Consider the following 18,187-nt stretch of genomic DNA (forward strand, 5'->3'; position numbering starts at 1 on the left):
TGGGTATACGGTTGAATCCATTTCTTCCTCCAATTTATTTAAATTCGTTTTTTGAATGAGAATCACAACTCAATGTCACTTTGTATGTACAGCTATGGTACTGCAGACTTCTTTTAAATACAGAGTTCCTTGTTTCCCCCTTCAATTCCATCTTCCACTCACGTAGAGCGATTGTTCATCGCACAATCAGTTCTTAATACGCCTTCTTTATCTCTCTCTCTCTAAGCTAGTTCCCCCTCAGTAGAAGCTACTTACATTTACGCTTTAAACACAGCACCAGAATTACACGATCGGTTTCGAGCAATTTCAAAAGCTTTATCCTTTCTCCTCCCCGTTCTCACGTACCCGGGGTACCACAAACATCAAGAATGAGAAGATAAATCACTAGTGATAACCGTATTCTTTTTGCTCGGTTTTTCCTATTTGATCTGGTTCAGGACATTCTACGAGCAACAGACGAGCACGAGGAGAGTGTACAATCGTTTTAAGCCTACACAACCTTTTGGGGGTTTGGTATGTGTGTGTGTGTGTGTTACACACACACCACATTATTTACACGATACTAATCGTCTCCATTTGCAATGGCCTACTTTGACGGCCTCGTTGGCCTCGTTGTGGTAGTTTTGTTTGTGCGCTTTCTGTTGCTTTCCGTATGTAAAAGCTTAACATTAATGTATCGTTAAAATGCTTTAGTTTTTCTATCCGCAAATGTATTAAATTCAAAATGGGTAAGTGTGTTTCGCTTACCTGCCGGTAAATTGTTCTGATCCCTATCTGCAACCTTCTCTTTCGCTCGTTTTCCACCAGTTTTCCAATTAGAAAACTTCCTTATCCGATTCGACATCTGGTACTTATACTGTATTTCAGAAAACTGGCTCCCAACTGCCGCCGCTATCTATCTAGCATAAATAGTGTGTTGCCATTAAAGAATAAGTTAATTACAGTACAATAATCTAACGTACACCGTAGTGCTCTATGTACATTAATAGGACGTTCGTATTTACTGACGACATACTGATACACACACTCACACATACATATGCTACATATGCCTCATATTATGCTCAAGAGATAAAAGCTTCCCCTTCGCTTAATTTCTGATTCGAATGCATAAATTACGCACTGCTGCGTACGGCGGCATGAAATATAGACATCAATCAATCTATTCCCGTTTTCCATTGCTGGTATTCTTATGCTGCGAGTTGTTTTTAAATGTAACTGCTTACCACTAACTATAAATTACACTAACACCGGTGCCGGTTATTGCAGGAACTTCTTCACTCCAGTACTACAACATCCGTATGATCGCCTGAAAGCAGGAAAAGCGTGTACAGTTTGTTGTTGGGTCGAGCTGCAGTAGGATTTGTTAAATGTAAGCGCACCGCTTGCTATAATTTACCTTTGCCGTTCTTTGGTTTCGCTGCTGTGTTGGTGGTGGTGGTGGTGGCGGTTTTTGAAGTGACCGTTATACCTCCACCTAATCGATTACCCACAACGAATGGTGCACTGGCGGGTATTGTTGTTACGATCGTACTGTTTACGTTTTGCTGCCAACGACAATGTAAAACAACGTATTAAAATAAAGCAGTTTAGCGTTTGCAATGTTATTGTTTTAAATATGTGCGTCGGTATCGGTCTGTATGAGCTTTTTAAGCAAAGCAGAAAATCCGACACCACTCACCGTATTATCCTCCATCCTGGGACGCTTCATGGGTGGCGTACCCGGCATAACGCCCAAATGCGACGACAGCGTCTTGGGAGTGTTCTTTGCCGCCGACGAGTCGATGCCGCGGCGTCGAATGATCATACTGTTCGGTGTCGGCTGCACACCGGCCGTTAGTGACGTCGTTGCGGAATTACTGCCAGCGGCACCGGCACGAATAATGTTCCCCATCGGTAGGTTGGCTTTCACTGTCGCCGTTGTCATTGTGGTGGTTGGTGAGCTGATGGGTAAAAGAATCAGGAGAAACGGTGTAAGACAATTGGTGGTGGATTTATTCTTCTTCTTGTTCTTCTTCTTCTTCTTCTTCTTCTATATGGCGAACGTCCCCTACACGGACATGAGGACTTAATTCATTACCACGCAGCCGGATAGCCAAAATTCTTGCTAAGGCGCCCCGGACCCATTCTAGGCTTGAACCCATAACGGGCATGTTATTGAGTCGTTTGAATTGACGACTGTACCAAGGGGCCGCCCCGTGGTGGTGGTGAATTTAGTGATTGTAAATACCTACCCAGCGGGCTTGAGTGTAGTCGTCCCAGGTGCTGCTGCTTTGTTGATGAGGATCTGCTGAGATCCCTGTGTCGGGGGTAAGATCCGTCGCATGGTGGGCGATGCCACCGCTCGCCGTATCACAAGCTCTTTGCCCACATCCTTGTAGCTGTAGTTGAGCGTCGACCGGGCGGGCTGGCCTGTACTACCGGTGCTGCCAGTGGTCGCGCCACCCGGTGCTGCCGATACAGGCAGAATGATGTTTGCGGTTGGTATTACCGTCATCGTGGTAGCTGGCGCAGATGCACCGGCAGCCCCCGTCACACGTGGCCCCGGATTGGGTGTAATAATGCTGGCGGAATTGCTTTTCGTTATCGTGATGCCCCCGGTGGAGGCACCCGTTGCAGCAGGATTGATAGTTATGGGGCTTTTGCCCGCCCGGTTGATCACTGCCGGCGTGCGGTTTATCTGACTTATTGCTGGATTTGGTCGGCTAACTAACACGGGCTGCTGCTGCTGCTGGATGGAGTTGGTTGAAGGTGTTGAACCTAACGAAGTCTTCACCATGGTGGAGGAGGCTGCCGTGCCCGGTAGTCGAGGGGGCGCACCCGGCACACCCGGCGGGTTGTTCAGCTTGCCCGTCATGCTGGCCGCGGACAGTAGCGTGACGGGGGTAATCTTTGCCGCCGAGCTCGACTTTTGCAGCGCGCTCGCAGGACGGACCGCAGACTGTGTAGTGATCGTGCGGGCAGCAGTAGGAGGAGCCGTTACACTGCTAACGATCTGGCTGGATTGTTGCAGTTGTGTCAGCTTGGGATTGGCGGCTACTAGTGGAGTTGTCGACACTGTGGGAGTAGTGGCGGATTTTTTGACAGCCCTAGAACCGGTGCCACTCAACGGGGATACGGACGTTTTCATCGGTATCACCGTCATTGGGCGACTTTCGGGCTTGGGTTTGGGTGGTGCTGGTGCGGGCGCCGATTTCACCGCCGTTATTGTAGTGGTGTTCGGCAGCGTTTGCGTTCTGCCCAGTCCGGACTGTTTGGCCAGCGCGTTCAGTGGGTTGATTTTAATCTGCGAGCTCACACTACTAACCGTCGCCGGTGATGGTTTCGCCATCGCTTTGGCGGCACCTTTGCCGACAGCGGAGGTAGTGACGATGGTGGGCGGTTGCGTCACACTCACTACAGAAGAAGGCGCTGGAGGTGGCGGTGGCGTGGGTTGTTGTGGTTTAGTCGTAATGGAAATTCCACTCTTTGCCGGTTTGGTGGTAATTGGCGTCGTCGTGGTTGTTGCTGCCGTTCGCTGATCTGTAGATCCAGAAAGCATATATCTCATCCCAGCAGGCGTTGCAGCAGGTGTCGACGTGGCGGGAGACGCTAACGGTCCTTTGCTGTTCGCAACAGGAGATGGCAACGGGTTGGCCTTGTTACTCGCGGCAGGAGACGGCAGCGGACTGTTCTTCTTATTCGAACCGACTGCCGTTTGTACCGTCAGTGGGCTGCGAGACAAAGGCGACGGTTTGCTTGCCGCCGTTGGCTGTTTGTTCGCTGCCGTCATTTTGAAGGTGGGCGATGGTACCCTGGGCTTCAAGGCTCCACTTTTCGCTAGTGCCTGCTGGGCAGGGGAGGATGCGCTGCTCACGCTGTTGGCGATGTTTGCACGCGCCAGCTGCAGTCGGCTTGGCATCGGGTTGGAGATAATGGGTGGAGCGGGTGGGACAGCAGCTGGTACGGCGGTTTGCAAACTGTTCTGCTTCGCCGATACCTTCGCAGTCGAAGGTTTGGGCAGCTGCTGTACCATATTACTTAGTGTTTTGGTAGATTTAGCCGTGTCTTTTCCACCACTGTTCGTGTGGGACGGTTCCATGACACTGCTTGGGGTCACGGTCGTACTGTACGGCGTGCTGTTGAAGTTATTTCCCGTGCCACTTTTGTTTGACACGTCCTGCGCCTTTGCTGGCACGGTTGACGTGCGGCGCGATTTGTCCTCCTCTTCGCTCGGGTTAGCGGCAGCGGTTGGTGTGCGGGCCGGTACAGCCGAACTAACCGGCCCTGAACGCAAACTGGGCGCAGGCGGTGTCACTGGCAGTCTGTTTTCCGCGAAACTGTCCCCTGCGGAACGGTTATTCGCCACTAGACTGCTCGGTTGCTCCCCGGCGGTTGTACTCTTGGGTGGGCCCTGTCCAATCGATAGCGATAGAGCCATTGCCGTTGAGGACAGTAGAGAGGGAGTGCTGATGCTGCTGTTGCTGCTGTTGCTGCTGCTTATGGGAACGGTCAACGCACTGCCACTATTCGATGTCATCGGTGACGAAGCCGTCAGTGGGAAAGCACCTCCTGCACTGCTGCGTGGCTGATTGTCCAGCGTGGGCGATAGCAGCGGTACATTGCGCGGTGAAAAGGGACTAGAAACGCCCGCCGTGGCAAGCGCCGAGGCTGACATTTGTTCGGTCAACCGGTTAAACAGTGCTTTCGTGACGGAATCGTAGCTGCTACTGCTACCACTGCTCGATTTGCTCGCCGGTGGTGGTTGCGGTGGGTTTGCTTTCTGCAGCGAGGTAATATTCGAAATCGATAATCCCGACGGCGCGGAAGCCTGCAGCGCATTAGGCGACAGCAGGGACGATGCACCACTTTGCGCATAGTCACTCATCTGCTTTAGCGGGCTGTAGTGAGCGGACGGACTGGCCCCGCTGCTGCTTAGCGCGGTGTGATGTGCTGCCAGCTCCGCCAGCGACGAGCTCGAAGACCCGCCCAACAGGGACTGGCTGAGGCTGGTGAGTGCGGACGGCGACAGACCGCTAGCACCGGCGCCCGACTTGCCCGACAGCAGGCTGAGCATGCTCGCTAGCGAAGCCGTCGTTCCGTAGCCTCCACCACCCCCGCCTTTGCCGGTCGATGCTCCTCCTCCTCCCGGGCTGCTCGCCGGTCCGATCGGGGGCAGCATCGACTGGGCGCCGTTTGCCATCGGCGACGAATGGCCCCCCAGTGGCGGCATACCGTAGTCCATTGCGCCCGCCCCGGACAGCGGGAAGCTGCTGTACATCTTGGCAAAAGCCGTCGCAAAGGCCGGATCGTTCATCAGCGTGCTGTACTGCTGCGAACCCGCGTACTGCATGTAGAGCGGCGGCCGGCCCATCGAGCTGCCGTACGAGGCGGCGTAATCGCTCCGGTACATATCGCCGGCACCGCCCATTGGCAGCCCCATGGCACCTGGATAGCCCATGGCGCTGGCGTAGTATGGTGCCATCGGCGAACCGTACGCGGACGAGCCCAGCAAACCGCCGAGCTGGGCCGCTGCCGCCGCACCCATCGAGTTGAGCTGCGACAGGTAGGACCGGTTCTCGTTGTTCTGTATCTCCCGCTCGTACGCCGCCCACGCCTCCTTCTTCTCCTCCTCGCTCAGGTCCTGCTCCGGTTTGTTCTCGAGCAGCGAGTCGTGCTCGTGGTACTTCAGTATCTTGTTCGGGTAGGTGCGCAACAGCGACGCCAGTATGTCGTCCGCCGGCAGGATCGGCGTCTCGCGCGTCATCTCCGACACCTTCGTGAGCGTGTACAGCTCCGCCAGCTCACCGTAGCTGTAGTGCCGATCGATCTGCTGCTCGTCCACCACTCGGAAGCTGAGCGCCTGTTTCGTGACCGAACGCGAGTACACCTTCTCCTCCATCGTGCCGGCCGCTATCAACCGGTACACGTAGCACTTGCGCTTCTGCCCGAGACGGAAGATGCGGAAAATGTTCTGCTGATCGTTCGAAGGATTCCAGGACGTGTCCAGTATGATCACCCGGTTCGCGCCGGTCAGATTGATGCCCTGGCCGCCCGCCTTGGCCGAAATGAGGAAGCACTTGGTGCGCTTGTTCTGCGGATCGTTGAACGACGTGATCATCTGATGCCGGATCGACTTTTGCGTCTTCCCGTCCAGCCGGTAGTAATCCTTGCCCGGTTCCCACGGTCCCTTGAACGCGCTGTACGCGTACGCGTCCGACAGCTGCGGGTTCTCCTCCTGGTGGTGAATCTTGGCCATGAAATGCTCCACCATGTTCAGCACCGACACGAACGCGGTAAAGATGAGCACCTTCTCGCCCCGCTCGTTGCAGTGCTTCAGTATTTCGAACAGTATCCACAGCTTGTTGCTTGGGAACAGCGACTCCAGGTCGGCGATCTGCAGGTACTGGCGCCACCAGTCGTTCGTCACCGACAGCTGGCCGCTCTTGATGTCGTTGTGATCGTCCGGCGACTCGTCGTCACTGTCCGGCGTGGCCGTTTTGCGCGCAGCGTCCCGCCGGTTCTTCTCCAGGTTGGCCGATTCCCATGCCTTCTCCAGCACTTTTGGGTGAGTCCAGATCTGTGAAAAAAGTGTTTGCAAAGAACAGAAAGCGTTAAGGAGGCCCGCACCAAATTAGTGATGGGAAAAATGAAGTTATCTGGAACGATTCCGGATAGTAGGTCCGGAATCGAATCCGGAGTTTATGGAATCAATCCCGGAATCGGCTCCGGAATCGAAATCGGCTCCAGAATTGGCTCCAGAATTGGCTCCGGAATTGGCTCAGAATCGGAATCGGTTTCAGAATCGTAGTCGGTATCAGAGGAAGCGGAATCGTAGTCGGTACCGGAATCGAAATTGGCTCCCAAATTAGAATCGGCTTCGAAATCAGAGTCACTTTCGGCATCTCCATAAGAAGACACGTTTGGGTCCAATGATTCTACGTATTGAGAATCGCAAAAAATCAAAATTTACTTGTAAGCGATCCATTCTCATAGAGATTCCCAGTCAGATTTTGCTTGTGAAACTTCTTATTTGAATTCAAGAACGGATTCTTATTCCGGAGCTAATTCCAATTCTGGAGTCAATTCTGATACCGTTATCGGAGCAAATTGTGATTTGCAAGGTCGATTCCGATTTCAAAGCCGATTCTGATTCCGGCGCCGATTCCGATCCTGGAATCGATTCCAAAGCCTCCGAACTCCGGAATCGGCTTCAGGATCAACTCCGGAATCGGCTCCAGAATCAACTCCGGAATCGGCTCCGGCATCGAAATCGATGGCTCCGGAATTGATTCCGAACACGGAATCGGAATCGGGTAGCTCCGACTCCGAGCTCCCACCAGTACTCCAAATACACTCAATCGTGTCCCAATCACCTTTCGCAGCGAGGTGTAATCGGCGATGAGTTTGAATTTCTTTGTCCTGCCCGGCTCGCCGGTAACATCGTTGTTCGTATAATCATTCATCTGTAGAAACACTTCGTACATCTTTTCCTGTATGTGAAAAAAAGACAATCATTAGTAGGGGTTGGCGTTGCGATACACGTTTACCGGTTTTCGGTGTTGAATCCTTCCGGATGATTCCGTTTCCGTTCCCTCTGCCCGCACGATCGCGGCAGGACTTACTTGTACTGGCGTCAGTGGAACGAACAGAACATACTCAAACTTTTCCGGGAGAAACTCCTTCAACACTGCCGCTTCCTTACGCTATTTTGGAAAATGAAAAAAGGGTTGATAAGTATTTGTATGTAATTGTTGGCATTTTTAAAAACACGATCGAAACCTACCTGCACAAACTTGGAAAGCTTGTTGTGCAACACATACGACCGCTGCTTCATGATCTTGATCGACTGGTGATCGGAATCCTTACACTGCCCGTTTTTGATGGGATTGGCATACAGGTTGCTAAACTCTTTGTCACTGCCCAGGAACGATGGTTTGATGAAGTTAACCATACAATAATCTAAAAAAAAATTAAACATTAAAGCATTGTCCTAGCCTTCCCCTTTAATCAATCGCAATCCCTCGGTACACTTACACTCCTTCAGGTTGTTTTGGATCGGCGTACCGGTGAGCATGATGCGCCGGCGCGTTTTAATCTTCGAAACCGCCTCGCTGATTGCGGACCGCTTGTTCTTGATCTGGTGGCCCTCGTCGCAGATCACCAGATCCGCCCCCGGGTTGAGCAGATACTCCTTAATAAGCCCCAGTTTGGCACTGCGCAGCCCGACCGAACCCTTGCGCCGCTCGTAGTTGATCAGCGCCCGGAACGCCTCGTACCCGATCAGCATCACGCCGCAGTTGGGCGACTTGCAGTAGTACCAGCGCTTCAGCACCGCTATCTTGTCGTTCTGCGTGCACACGTCCGGGAAGCAGTACACCTTCATCTGGTAGCCCGTGCGGATCGTGCCCTGCCACCGGGCGATCTCCTCCTTCCAGTTCATGACCGTGCTTTTCGGGCAGATGACCAGCACCCGGTTCGTCATCAGCTGCGGGTAGCGCATGACCGTGTGCAGCAGCGAGATCATCTGCAGCGTCTTGCCCAGCCCCATGCAGTGCGCCAGGATGCAGCCCGAGCCGGAATGTTTCGGCAGCGCGTCGACCGACCCGTACGTGTTGTCGTACATAAACTTGATGCCCTCGATCTGGTGCGGCTTCAGCAGCTTCACTATCTCCGGATGCACGCAGATCGCCTGCTTGCGCACGGAATCGTAATCGAGCACCAGCTCGCTCTCGCCCGGCCCGGGCAGATAGGAGGCGAGGAACTTTTTCAGCTGCTCGTGCTTCTTCTTCAGCCGCGCCGTACGGCCCTCCTCCTCCTTCTGCGCTTTCTTCGTCTCCTCGGCCAGCTCGTCGTTCGTCAGCATCGCACGGATCCTGCGCTTCGGCTCCTTATCCGGGACGGTTTTGTTTTCCTCCAGATCGCCCGTAATCAGCTCGGCATCGTCGGAGCTGTCCGAGCTGAGACTGATACAGTCCTGGCCATCTTTGGAGCCTTTCTGTTTGCCCGCCGTGCTGCTGCCCGATGCTGCTGTTGCTGCTGCTCCGCTGCCCGTCGTCGTCGCGTCCGGATCGGATGGTGCGGGAGAGGATGTTTTCGCCTGCTTGCCTTTAATTCCATCGCCGGAGGGAGTGGTGCTGGGGGATGGTTTTGCAATGGTGCTGCCTTCACACGCAGTGCTCGCAGGCGTTTTACTCTTCCTGGGAGCAGCGGACGCGTTTAGCGACGCGCTAAAATCGAACGTTTCAAGCGACACTGGAGCGGCCCGCTTTCGCTGCCGCTTCTTGGGCGTTCCGTCCAGCATTTCCAGGTCCGAATCGGCACTGGACGATTCGCGCTCGCTCTCGGAACCGCGTGCCTTCCGCGCGTTTATACGCTTCCGCCTTTTGCGCGGTGTTTTCTCGGACTTGTCGGACTTTTCGCCGTCAAACAAATCGTTGCTGAACAGTTCCTTGTCTTTCGGATTTGCCAGCTCGGTTCGGGTCTGCTTTTTGGGCGTTTCTGCCCGCTCGGAGTCTTTCGTTGCCTGCTGCTCCGCGGAACTTTCCCCGCCGATATTGTCCCCCGAGTCGTCCGCCTGTCCGTTGGTAAGTAAATTGCCATTCTCCCTTTCGTTGAGCTGCTTTTTGCGCTCCTTCCGCTCCGCCAGCTTGGAATCGTGACGCTTCAAAAAGCTTTCCACCAACGAGCCCGCCGACGAGTCGTCCGAATCCTCCTTGCCCGTCCCGTTCGGCCGACCATCGGCACTGTTATCGTCCTCCTCCTCGCCCGACAGCAAACCGTCCAGGTTATCCTCCTCCTCGCTCGTCTCCTCGCTGCTGCTGAGCTGGTTCAGCAGCTGCTGCTTCATCGTTTCGTTGCACTTTTGCAGAAACTGTTCCTCCGTCTCTACCACGTCCTTTTCGCTCTCGCTCGACTCGTCCGACTGTGGCTCGAGCGGTGCCGTCGCTGTGTCGTCGCTCCCGTTTTCATGGTTTAAAAAGTGCTCCATATTGTTCTCGTCCTTTTTCTTCTTCGCCGCCGCCGACGACGACGACTCCTTCGACTTGCTGGCAGCACTTGTCGGTCCGCCCGAACCCGCCGCACCACCCGCTGCATTCCGACACCCAATCAGCGTGCTGATGTTGCACAGCCGCTCGATCTGCATGTCCTCGTACTCTTCCCGCTCCGCCTCCGTCATGTCCTTCACGCTCTTGCTGAGCGCCGGCCTGGTCGGTTCCTTGCCCGCACCAGCACCGGACCGTTTGCGCGTTTCCTCCGACCGTTCTTCCCGCTCCTGACGCTGCTGCTCCCCGTCGAGAAAGTCCTGCACGACCCCCACCGCGTCCGGTATGATGTCATGCACGTCCGACATGATGTCATCCACACCGCTCAGCACACCGTCGAGCAGGTTTTCGTCCCCGTCCGCACGGCCACCATCCTCCGACCGCTTCTCCGCCTCGTCGCTAGAGCTGTCGGAGTAGATTTGTTCGCGGCGCTTCTTACCCGCACCACGCTCGTCCGCCGAGCTCGGTTTACGCTTTTCTTTGGCACTCTTTCGCAACCGGCGATTGTGTCGCAGCGCCTCCTTCGCCTTCTTGGAGCTGGAATTTCCACTGCCGGAGAGTTGGCTGGTACTGTTGCTACTGCTGCTACTGCTACTACTACTGCTACTGCTGCTGTCGGAGGAGGAATCTAGTAGCCTTTTCTTGCATTGCTCGTTGCGGTGCTGATCCTTCGAACGTTCCGTCTGGATTGCTATTTCCACTTTATTCCCAGTGCTGGCGGCATTTGAGCTGTCCTGCCGGCTCGATGGGACATTTTCACTCGGATTAACACGATTGATCTGGGACAAAACAGTAAGGACAAATCAAGGTATAGGAAACAGTAACCAAAAAAAAACACAAAACACTCAACCTTACCTTTTCAACCAGATTAGCCAGCTGGGCCGCTTTCGAACCCTTTTGATAAGCTCCTCCTCTGCAGCCCGTCTTTTTCAGCCACTGCTCGTAATGCTTGGTAAATTTTGTTCCCAACTCTAGCAGTTCCTCCAGCTCGTCGCCGGACGCAGCACTGCTACTTGCACTGCCCACTTTAGCACAGTCCACATCGGAACTGAAATCCTCCCGCCGACCGTGCGACCCATCCGTCGACGGCACTAACCCATCGCCCTCCATCCGTTCGGAACAATTCGACGACAGCGGCACGGACAGGCTGCTGCCCTCGCTCGGTGATGCCTCTTTGCCCAGCAGCGCCGCTGACGCTGTCGGCTGCAGCTCGGTCGAACGGTTCAGGAACGATTTCACCACCTTCTCTATCCTCTGCACCGTGCGTTTGCCGCCCGTCGAGGTAACGTCTCCTTCGCGTGCCAGCTTTTTCGAAAGCGTTACCAGCTTCCGCAGACTGTGCTCCCCATCCTCGTCCGACGACACGCCCTCCTCCGCCTCCTGGTCGCTCGGTTGCGGCGTGATGATGTTAATGGTCGTGTACGAATGGTCGTTCTCGAGCGGCGAATCATTCTCGCCCACCACCGTGCCACCCTGGTACGGTGCCGCCCTGGAGCTGTTGAGCGACTGCAGCACCTCGTCGTGGCTGTCGTACTCGTCGGCCGAGGGCGGCGAAATCAGCTCATTGCCGATGTACTCCTCGGCCAGGATCGTTTCCTGTATTTGTGGCTCTTCGATTTCGATCTTCGTCTCGAACAGTTCGTACGCATCGTGCTGCTGCTCATCATCGTAGCCGTCCTCCTCCTCCTCCTTCTCCTGCTCGTTGCCGCTGCTGTTGTCCGTTTCGTCCAGCCGCATACCGTCGTCCAGCCCGTTATCCTTGTCGAACAGATCCTGCAGCTCGAGATCCTCGACGTACGGCACGCTGAACCGCTCGCTACGGTGCTCCACCTCAAGCGCCATCCGTTCCGCGGCACTCTCTGCCGAAGGGAGCGGCGTGCGACCTCCGCCACTCCGCCTACCGGTCGTACCGTCGTCCAGATACTCGTGGTCGGACACGAAGAGATGATTCACGTACGTGGAGGATGCCGCTGCCTCATCGGACAGCAGCAGCCCCCCCTTGGGCGAGGAACATTTGTCCCCGTCCAGCAGTGCACGGTCGTCTTCGTCGTCGTCTGAGCACAGCTCGACGGAAACGTAGTTTTCATCGCTTTCCGGAAAGTCGCCCACCTCCATAATTTCGACGTCGTTGAACAGATCGGGCTCCTCCACCGTGGACGACCTGAGGGGAGGCGAGAGAGAGGAAACAGGTGAAACAAGGCCAAGTTTCTGGGAAAAATACGGTCCTTTCGACAGTCCGTTCCCGCTTGAATTCGCACGAATTTGGGTTCTGTGCGTGTTTCCCGTTCCTCGGTACTCACAAGTGCTGACGTGATTTGTTCGAATTTTTCCACCCTCTTTAAACGATAGTTTTCAATTCGTGATTTTTGTATTTCTGTTAATCACTTTTACAACCAGAAAAGAAAGATAGGATTACACAGAAAAAAAGAAAGGTTTGTCGCTCGCCTCCAGCGCGCAAAACTACAGGCGAAAAAAGAAGCAGGCGGCGCCACAGCGGTTGCCCACCGGTGCGAGCGAGATGCAATACAAAACAAAAACAAAGAACTAACGCCAGCATCATCGCAGCACGACCAACGACGACGATGCGGAGGTGGGAGGAGAGGGGTGAAATTTTCCATCCACCCTTGCGTCTGCAGCTTCCTTGCACACTTACATGATTGCGTTGCTTGCAGGCGGCGGCGACGGCGGCGGAAACTGTGAAACTCTTTCTGTCGATCCTTTCCCCGGAAGCAGCTAAACAACCATTTGGGAGCAGGGCTGCCCCCGCCGATCACCACCACTTCACAGCCTACTACTACCACTACCACTGCACTGCACACCGCGACACGAGTGGACGGGATAGGGAGCGAGTGGCTCTACGCAAAAATGGGCCCGGCGCGTACTGCCAATTATTGCTTTTCATTTCACCGCAGCGGCGGGCAAGCGATGATGATGATGATGCGCGCAATCGAAACTGCAATCTCTGCACTCTCGCGACAGAATCACGCACCACTCTTTTGCACTTTCGCTTGTAGCACACTGGCAACACGCACACACTAAGGGTGGGGGAAGGCGCAAAGATGGCCAAATATGTAGAAAAGCTGGACTGCCCTGTTCCTGCCCGTGCGTGTGTGTCGTGTATTTCTCGCTGTGTGGCTGCTATTTTCAGGAAGCCAGTGGGTAGCAAGCTCGCTCCTGCAATTTACAGCGCGCACTGTGGGCTTCCCGGACGGCCATTGACCAAGCGACATGACAGCTGGGCGTTTCGGGTGGTCATTTCTTCGACTGCAGAGTTGTCGATAGCAGAAAAGTGGAAAGAATTATTAATTTCTAAATATTTCAAAAGCTTGGAAAATTATTTTTAGCCATTAAATACGTAATGAAACAAGCAAAACAGTACATTTGTTTTCGAAATGAATCACTCGGTGAAAGCACGCAATTGAACGGATCTGGCAACACTGTTTCTATTTGTTATTGTTTACATTACCGGCCAGCGCGAGAATAATCTTGCCCGGTTTGCTACGAATCATAGCAAGCCGCAAAGTGTTTCGCGTTTTTAATTGCTTACGAGCAGCGGTTAAACTACGGAACCATGTCGACGCCATGTGCCACCGGTGCAAAAGTCGAGTGTAGTGTTTGCACCAAAGTTGTGAGCTCTCGTAGAGCGAGCAATTTGCAGGGCGCTCTCACCAGCGATCACTCCGTTGTGCAAGCATTGGCACAGTTGGCGGGGATAGAGGTATGGAGCTGTCGTCGTGATGCTTTTGTTGAAAAGCACTTAAAATGGTTTTCAAAAACTTTTCGCAGCTTCCATCACACTCTGCGCTGGAACAAGCGTGGATCTGCGGGAAGGTTTGCTATCGCCAGTTAAGCGCGGCGATTGCACTCCAAGGGCGGGCGAGAAGAATGTTTGAGCGCTTCGAACAGCTGCAGGAAGGCGGGCAGGAAGTTTCGTCTGCCCAGGAACGAATCAGTTCACCCGAAAGACTTGCCACGGTGCCTACGGATGCATCGCTGCAGACTGATGAGCTTGAGCACATACAGCAAAGCGGTCATAAGTGCTGCGGGTGTGACTTTACCGGCCGCACTGTGGAAGAACTTTACGAGCATATTGCCGCTGCCCATGGTCGGGAAAATGTTTCCCCCATTGTAATGTTCGTTTGTGCGCTGTGCCACGAGGCGTTTGAAGATTATGATGGCTTACGGAACCATCAGCAGTGGTTTGAAAATTCTGAACTATTCGTTTGCCATCTTTGTTCGTGCGGATTCATAACGAAGGCAAGTTTTGAGGATCACATGAGTGGATGCACCGAGCGGAGAAGTTTGATTGCTAAAAGCAATGTTGATGCAGATTCATCTTTAAAGAGTAAAGTGAGTACCGCAGGTGTCAAGAAACGATCGAAGAAACGATCGAAGAAACGCCGTGATCAAACCAAACTTTCCACCGGATACGCTTGCTGCAATGCAACGTTCGCCGAGGAGAAAGATCTACTCGATCACGTGCAGGAACGGCATGCCGCTCGTCTTGGGATGCACTACCGGAAGCGCACATCCGACCAGTCCGTAAGCTTCCGGAATCGGAAAACCCTCCGCCAGCATCGACACAATAGGCAAGCAGTGAAGCGGCAAAACAGTTGCCGCCACTGTGGCAGACGGGACAACATTCCTGGGCGAGATCTGTGTGCCAACCCATCCCGGCAGTTTTTGTGCGAGGTGTGCGGGAAGTGCTTCGGAAAGCAATCGCAGCTCCGGTTGCATGCTGTTTCGCACCGAGCGTATCGTCTGTACGGATGTGTGCATTGTGCGGCTCGGTTTCATTTCGCTTTCCGACTGAAGAAGCATCTGCAGTCGGTGCACGCGTCCGAGTACCGGTACGAGTGTCCGCATTGTGGACGGAAGATGGCGGACAAGGCGCGGTACGATTTGCACCTGCGGAAGCACATGGACCTGACGTTTTAGCGTTGCAGGCTAGAGATGGAGTAGCATACTGTTGTTTCATTGTCAAAGGCATCCATGAACATGATGGCGTTCCGTGCGGCGGTTACCGAATAAATACGAGCTTTTTTAAGGACAATAAATTACAAAAAAAAATGCAATTTGATTATAGAGCAAATATAGCGACTTTTTGCTTCGAGTTTATTACGTGTTCTACCACTCAGCGCGATCCACCAAGTTTATAATCGTCGTAAATCATCATATCTCCCTACCATTTCATCGCCGCTTCTCCCTCTAAAACTGGGCATGTTAAGATTCTACAAATGTTACCTTCTGCTGCTTTTTTTTTGGAGCGGAAATTAAAAAAACCTTCTTGCTCGATCCGGGTGTTTTGTTTTGACTGTCATTGCGAAAAACTGCCAACTACGATCGGGAAGCAAAGCCAAACAGCGCATCCTGTTGGCGTTCGCGTCCTGCTTATATCCCGATTTGTTTAATTCGCCGCGTTGCAGCGTTGTTATGGCGACGATGGACGCACCTCCTTTTTGCATCGACCGGATTCGGCTGCTCACATGTTGCGGAACTGCTTGTGCAGATCGTTCAGCATGATGACGTCCGGATTTTCCTGCTCGAACCGGGTCGGCTCGTGTTCGCGCTCGTCCGCGCCCCACTCGCCAAACTTTTGCTTCATCACGTCCGGCTGGCGGCTCTGCTCTTCCTGCGCTTTCTGCGTGGTGTTCCGGGACCGCCGGCAGGAGAAGAACACGAGGGAGTTGATGACGTTGGGAGGGCGTGTGTTGAAGAAAAGGTGGTACACTCGTATCAGACGAGGGAGGTGTGTGGGGGGTTTTGTTTTGCATATGCCTTAAGTAATGTTTGCCCTCCCATTCGGTTTGTGTGTGTGTGTATGTGTGTTTATATTTTATACCCTCGTGAAAATGCTCGTTTCTGCTCCAAAAAGTGTGGTTCTAATTTGGCTTTTTTTAAAGCATTCATACTGTGGAGTTGGCGTTTGATTGCATTTTCTTTTCAAACAGTTCAAAGCTCGTTTTTGATCACGATGTGGAGATTTCCGGAGGGAAAAGTTTGGCGATTGGTAGCGAAATGAGCAGGATACATCATTTTACTACAAAAAGCACATCAAAACACGTGGGAATTATGATTTGAAGAGGTTTTTTTTTGTGGGGAAGGCCCAAAAATAGGAAAGTAAGGAGGACAAATAATGGAAACAATATTTTACTGATTTTTGCCACAACCCTCCCAGGAGAGACACAATGTTCGTGCGCAAATGGATCGATTTAATAGCAATCGATGCACGTGCAGGAAAAAAAAACTTACCTTGGAGTCACTCTGCGCAAACTTTGTAAACATGTTGGCAAACACCTTCTTCTGCTGATCGTTGTAGGCCTTGATCTTGTGCTTGCAAATGGTCACCTGATTCAGGGCCGCCTTGTTTTCCGGTTCAATTTCCAACACCTACGGCGAAGCAGAGGAAAGATTGTATTTTATCGATCAAACAACACACGCGCCCATCATCCACGCGCTACTTACAGCGGAGAAATCTTGCAGCGCTCGGTCCAAGTCGCCCAGTGCCAAATTGGACATTCCCCGCCTGTACAGCGCCTTCACGTTTTTGCTGTCCATCTTGAGGGCTTCGACGCACTGTGGAGAAAAGAAAAAAAGCATCATGGGAAAACCGCAAAACCACAAAATCGCGTTTAAATTTAAACACAACAAACGTGGGACGCAACGGTATCGCGCCGCTTCTTATCAGGTCCACTCTTACCGCAACTTTCGCTTCATCGTGCGAGTTTAACTTCTGGAGGCACAAAATTTTGTTGAGATAGATGGCCAGCTTGGCCGCTTCCCCTTCCTTCGACTGGTCGTACAGGTAGGTGAGCGCCCGGTTGTACAGCTTCAGGGCGAGCTCGTGCTTCTCCTCCTTCAGGTACTTGGTGCCCTTCTCGCGCAGCAGCTTGGCCTGGGCCAGCATTTCGTCCTGCGACATCATCGACCGCTCGACCAGCGCCTCGAAGTCGGTCAGCGTCACCGTGTACTCGACGGTCGCGTTCGGCGGTACGCCCAGCTCGCTGTTGCCCTGCGCGCCGAACGCGTACTGGGGCTTCAGCAGCAGCCGGGCCGTCTCCTCCTTGTGGAACTTCTCCAGCGCCAGCTCGACGCCCGCCACCACGCCCACCTCCTTGCCCTCGTCCAGACAGAACTCCACGTCCCGCTCCTCGAACACGCGGCCCTCGTGCCGGCCGACCAGGTGCACCTTCACCAGGCCGCCCGCCGTAGGGCGCTTCTTGCTGCTGCCCGACTGCACGATGAACCGCTGTATGCCGCCGTCCGACTTGGGGCTAAGGTCCTCCCCCTTCCAACCCAGTATTTCCAGCTCGAAGTTGAGCGTCGCGTTCGGCGGAATGTTCGGCGGGCTGCCGGAGCTGCCGTACGCGTACTCGGGCGCACACCGCAGGATGCACCGTTCGCCCAGCCGCATCGACGCGACGCCCATGTCGAACGCTTTGATGACCGAGCCGGTCCCGAGGGTGAACTGGAACGGCTCGTTCCGGTCCCGGCTCGAGTCGAACTTCTTGCCGTCCGCGTCCAGTGTGCCGGTGTAGTGCAGCGAGACGGAGCAGCCCTTCGACGGGCGCTCGTCGCCGGTCCCTTCCTGCAGGATGCGCTTCTGGACGCCCCCGTCGCCGGACAGATCGTGGTATTCCTCCATTTCGTACGGCTTTTATTTCACACTTTTTCCACGCAAAATGGTACTACTGCTGCTCGGATGGTGGTGTGTGCGGGCGTGCGTACGTGCGTGTGTACAATGTGTGTGCGGCGGTACTTCTTCGCGTGTTGTTGCGGCTCTTTCTTGTTTCGCGGCTCGCTTTTATGCGTTTGACAGGTCCCAAAAACATGGGGCGAGTCAGTGCCTCTCAACCGAGCGCGAAGGAATTGAGGAGTTCAAATTTGCTAAACTACTTTAGGTACAGTTAACACGTAGGTTAGAATTTAGATGAACGCTTTTGAAAATGGTTTAAAGCTTCTTTGCACAATCAAAACCGCTTCCTAGCAACGGAATATGTAAACTAGATTTGTTGCCTTTCCTTGGTTGAGAGCCGCTGATTTCAAACATACTTTGACAGCTGTCGGATTGTCATTTTTTCGAAGATGCTCGAATTTTCCGGAATTTCAATTTCGAAAACACGTTTCAGATTTATCGCCCAAATGCGGTTATCACAAAATTA

The 18,187-nt window shown here is 53.5% G+C and overlaps 3 protein-coding genes across 4 annotated transcripts; 1 reads left to right on the plus strand and 2 right to left on the minus strand.

The window, feature by feature from the left end:
- Positions 1-16: 16 nt before the first annotated feature.
- LOC1271255 (transcriptional regulator ATRX) lies at positions 17-13,229 on the minus strand. Its single transcript, XM_061654612.1, has 10 exons — positions 12,679-13,229; positions 10,881-12,186; positions 8,017-10,804; positions 7,766-7,941; positions 7,605-7,685; positions 7,356-7,472; positions 2,235-6,559; positions 1,682-1,943; positions 1,400-1,547; positions 17-1,309 (listed from the first exon to the last, which is right to left on the minus strand). Coding segments are annotated over exons 1-10 (9,237 nt in total). The 5' UTR covers positions 12,681-13,229; the 3' UTR covers positions 17-1,277.
- A 175-nt stretch (positions 13,230-13,404) lies between these two features.
- Positions 13,405-15,117, plus strand: LOC5668299 (zinc finger protein 84). The gene is made up of 2 exons (XM_001688208.2): positions 13,405-13,743; positions 13,812-15,117. Exons 1-2 carry the CDS (start codon positions 13,597-13,599, stop codon positions 14,961-14,963), a joined length of 1,299 nt encoding a protein of 432 aa, XP_001688260.2. The 5' UTR covers positions 13,405-13,596; the 3' UTR covers positions 14,964-15,117.
- On the minus strand, positions 15,101-18,169 carry LOC3291954 (FK506-binding protein 59). 2 transcript variants are annotated; one of them, XM_061654644.1, is made up of 4 exons: positions 16,726-18,169; positions 16,491-16,601; positions 16,278-16,415; positions 15,101-15,666 (listed from the first exon to the last, which is right to left on the minus strand). In XM_061654644.1, the coding sequence occupies exons 1-4, from the start codon at positions 17,668-17,670 to the stop codon at positions 15,508-15,510; spliced, it is 1,353 nt and encodes a 450-aa protein (XP_061510628.1). In that variant the 5' UTR covers positions 17,671-18,169; the 3' UTR covers positions 15,101-15,507. The 2 variants fall into 2 exon arrangements, with proteins under 2 accessions (XP_061510628.1, XP_061510629.1); XM_061654645.1 differs by having other exon boundaries at positions 15,101-16,065.
- Positions 18,170-18,187: the final 18 nt, after the last annotated feature.

Source organism: Anopheles gambiae, chromosome 3 (assembly GCF_943734735.2).
Source record: "Anopheles gambiae chromosome 3, idAnoGambNW_F1_1, whole genome shotgun sequence".
Classification (NCBI taxonomy): domain Eukaryota; kingdom Metazoa; phylum Arthropoda; class Insecta; order Diptera; family Culicidae; genus Anopheles; species Anopheles gambiae.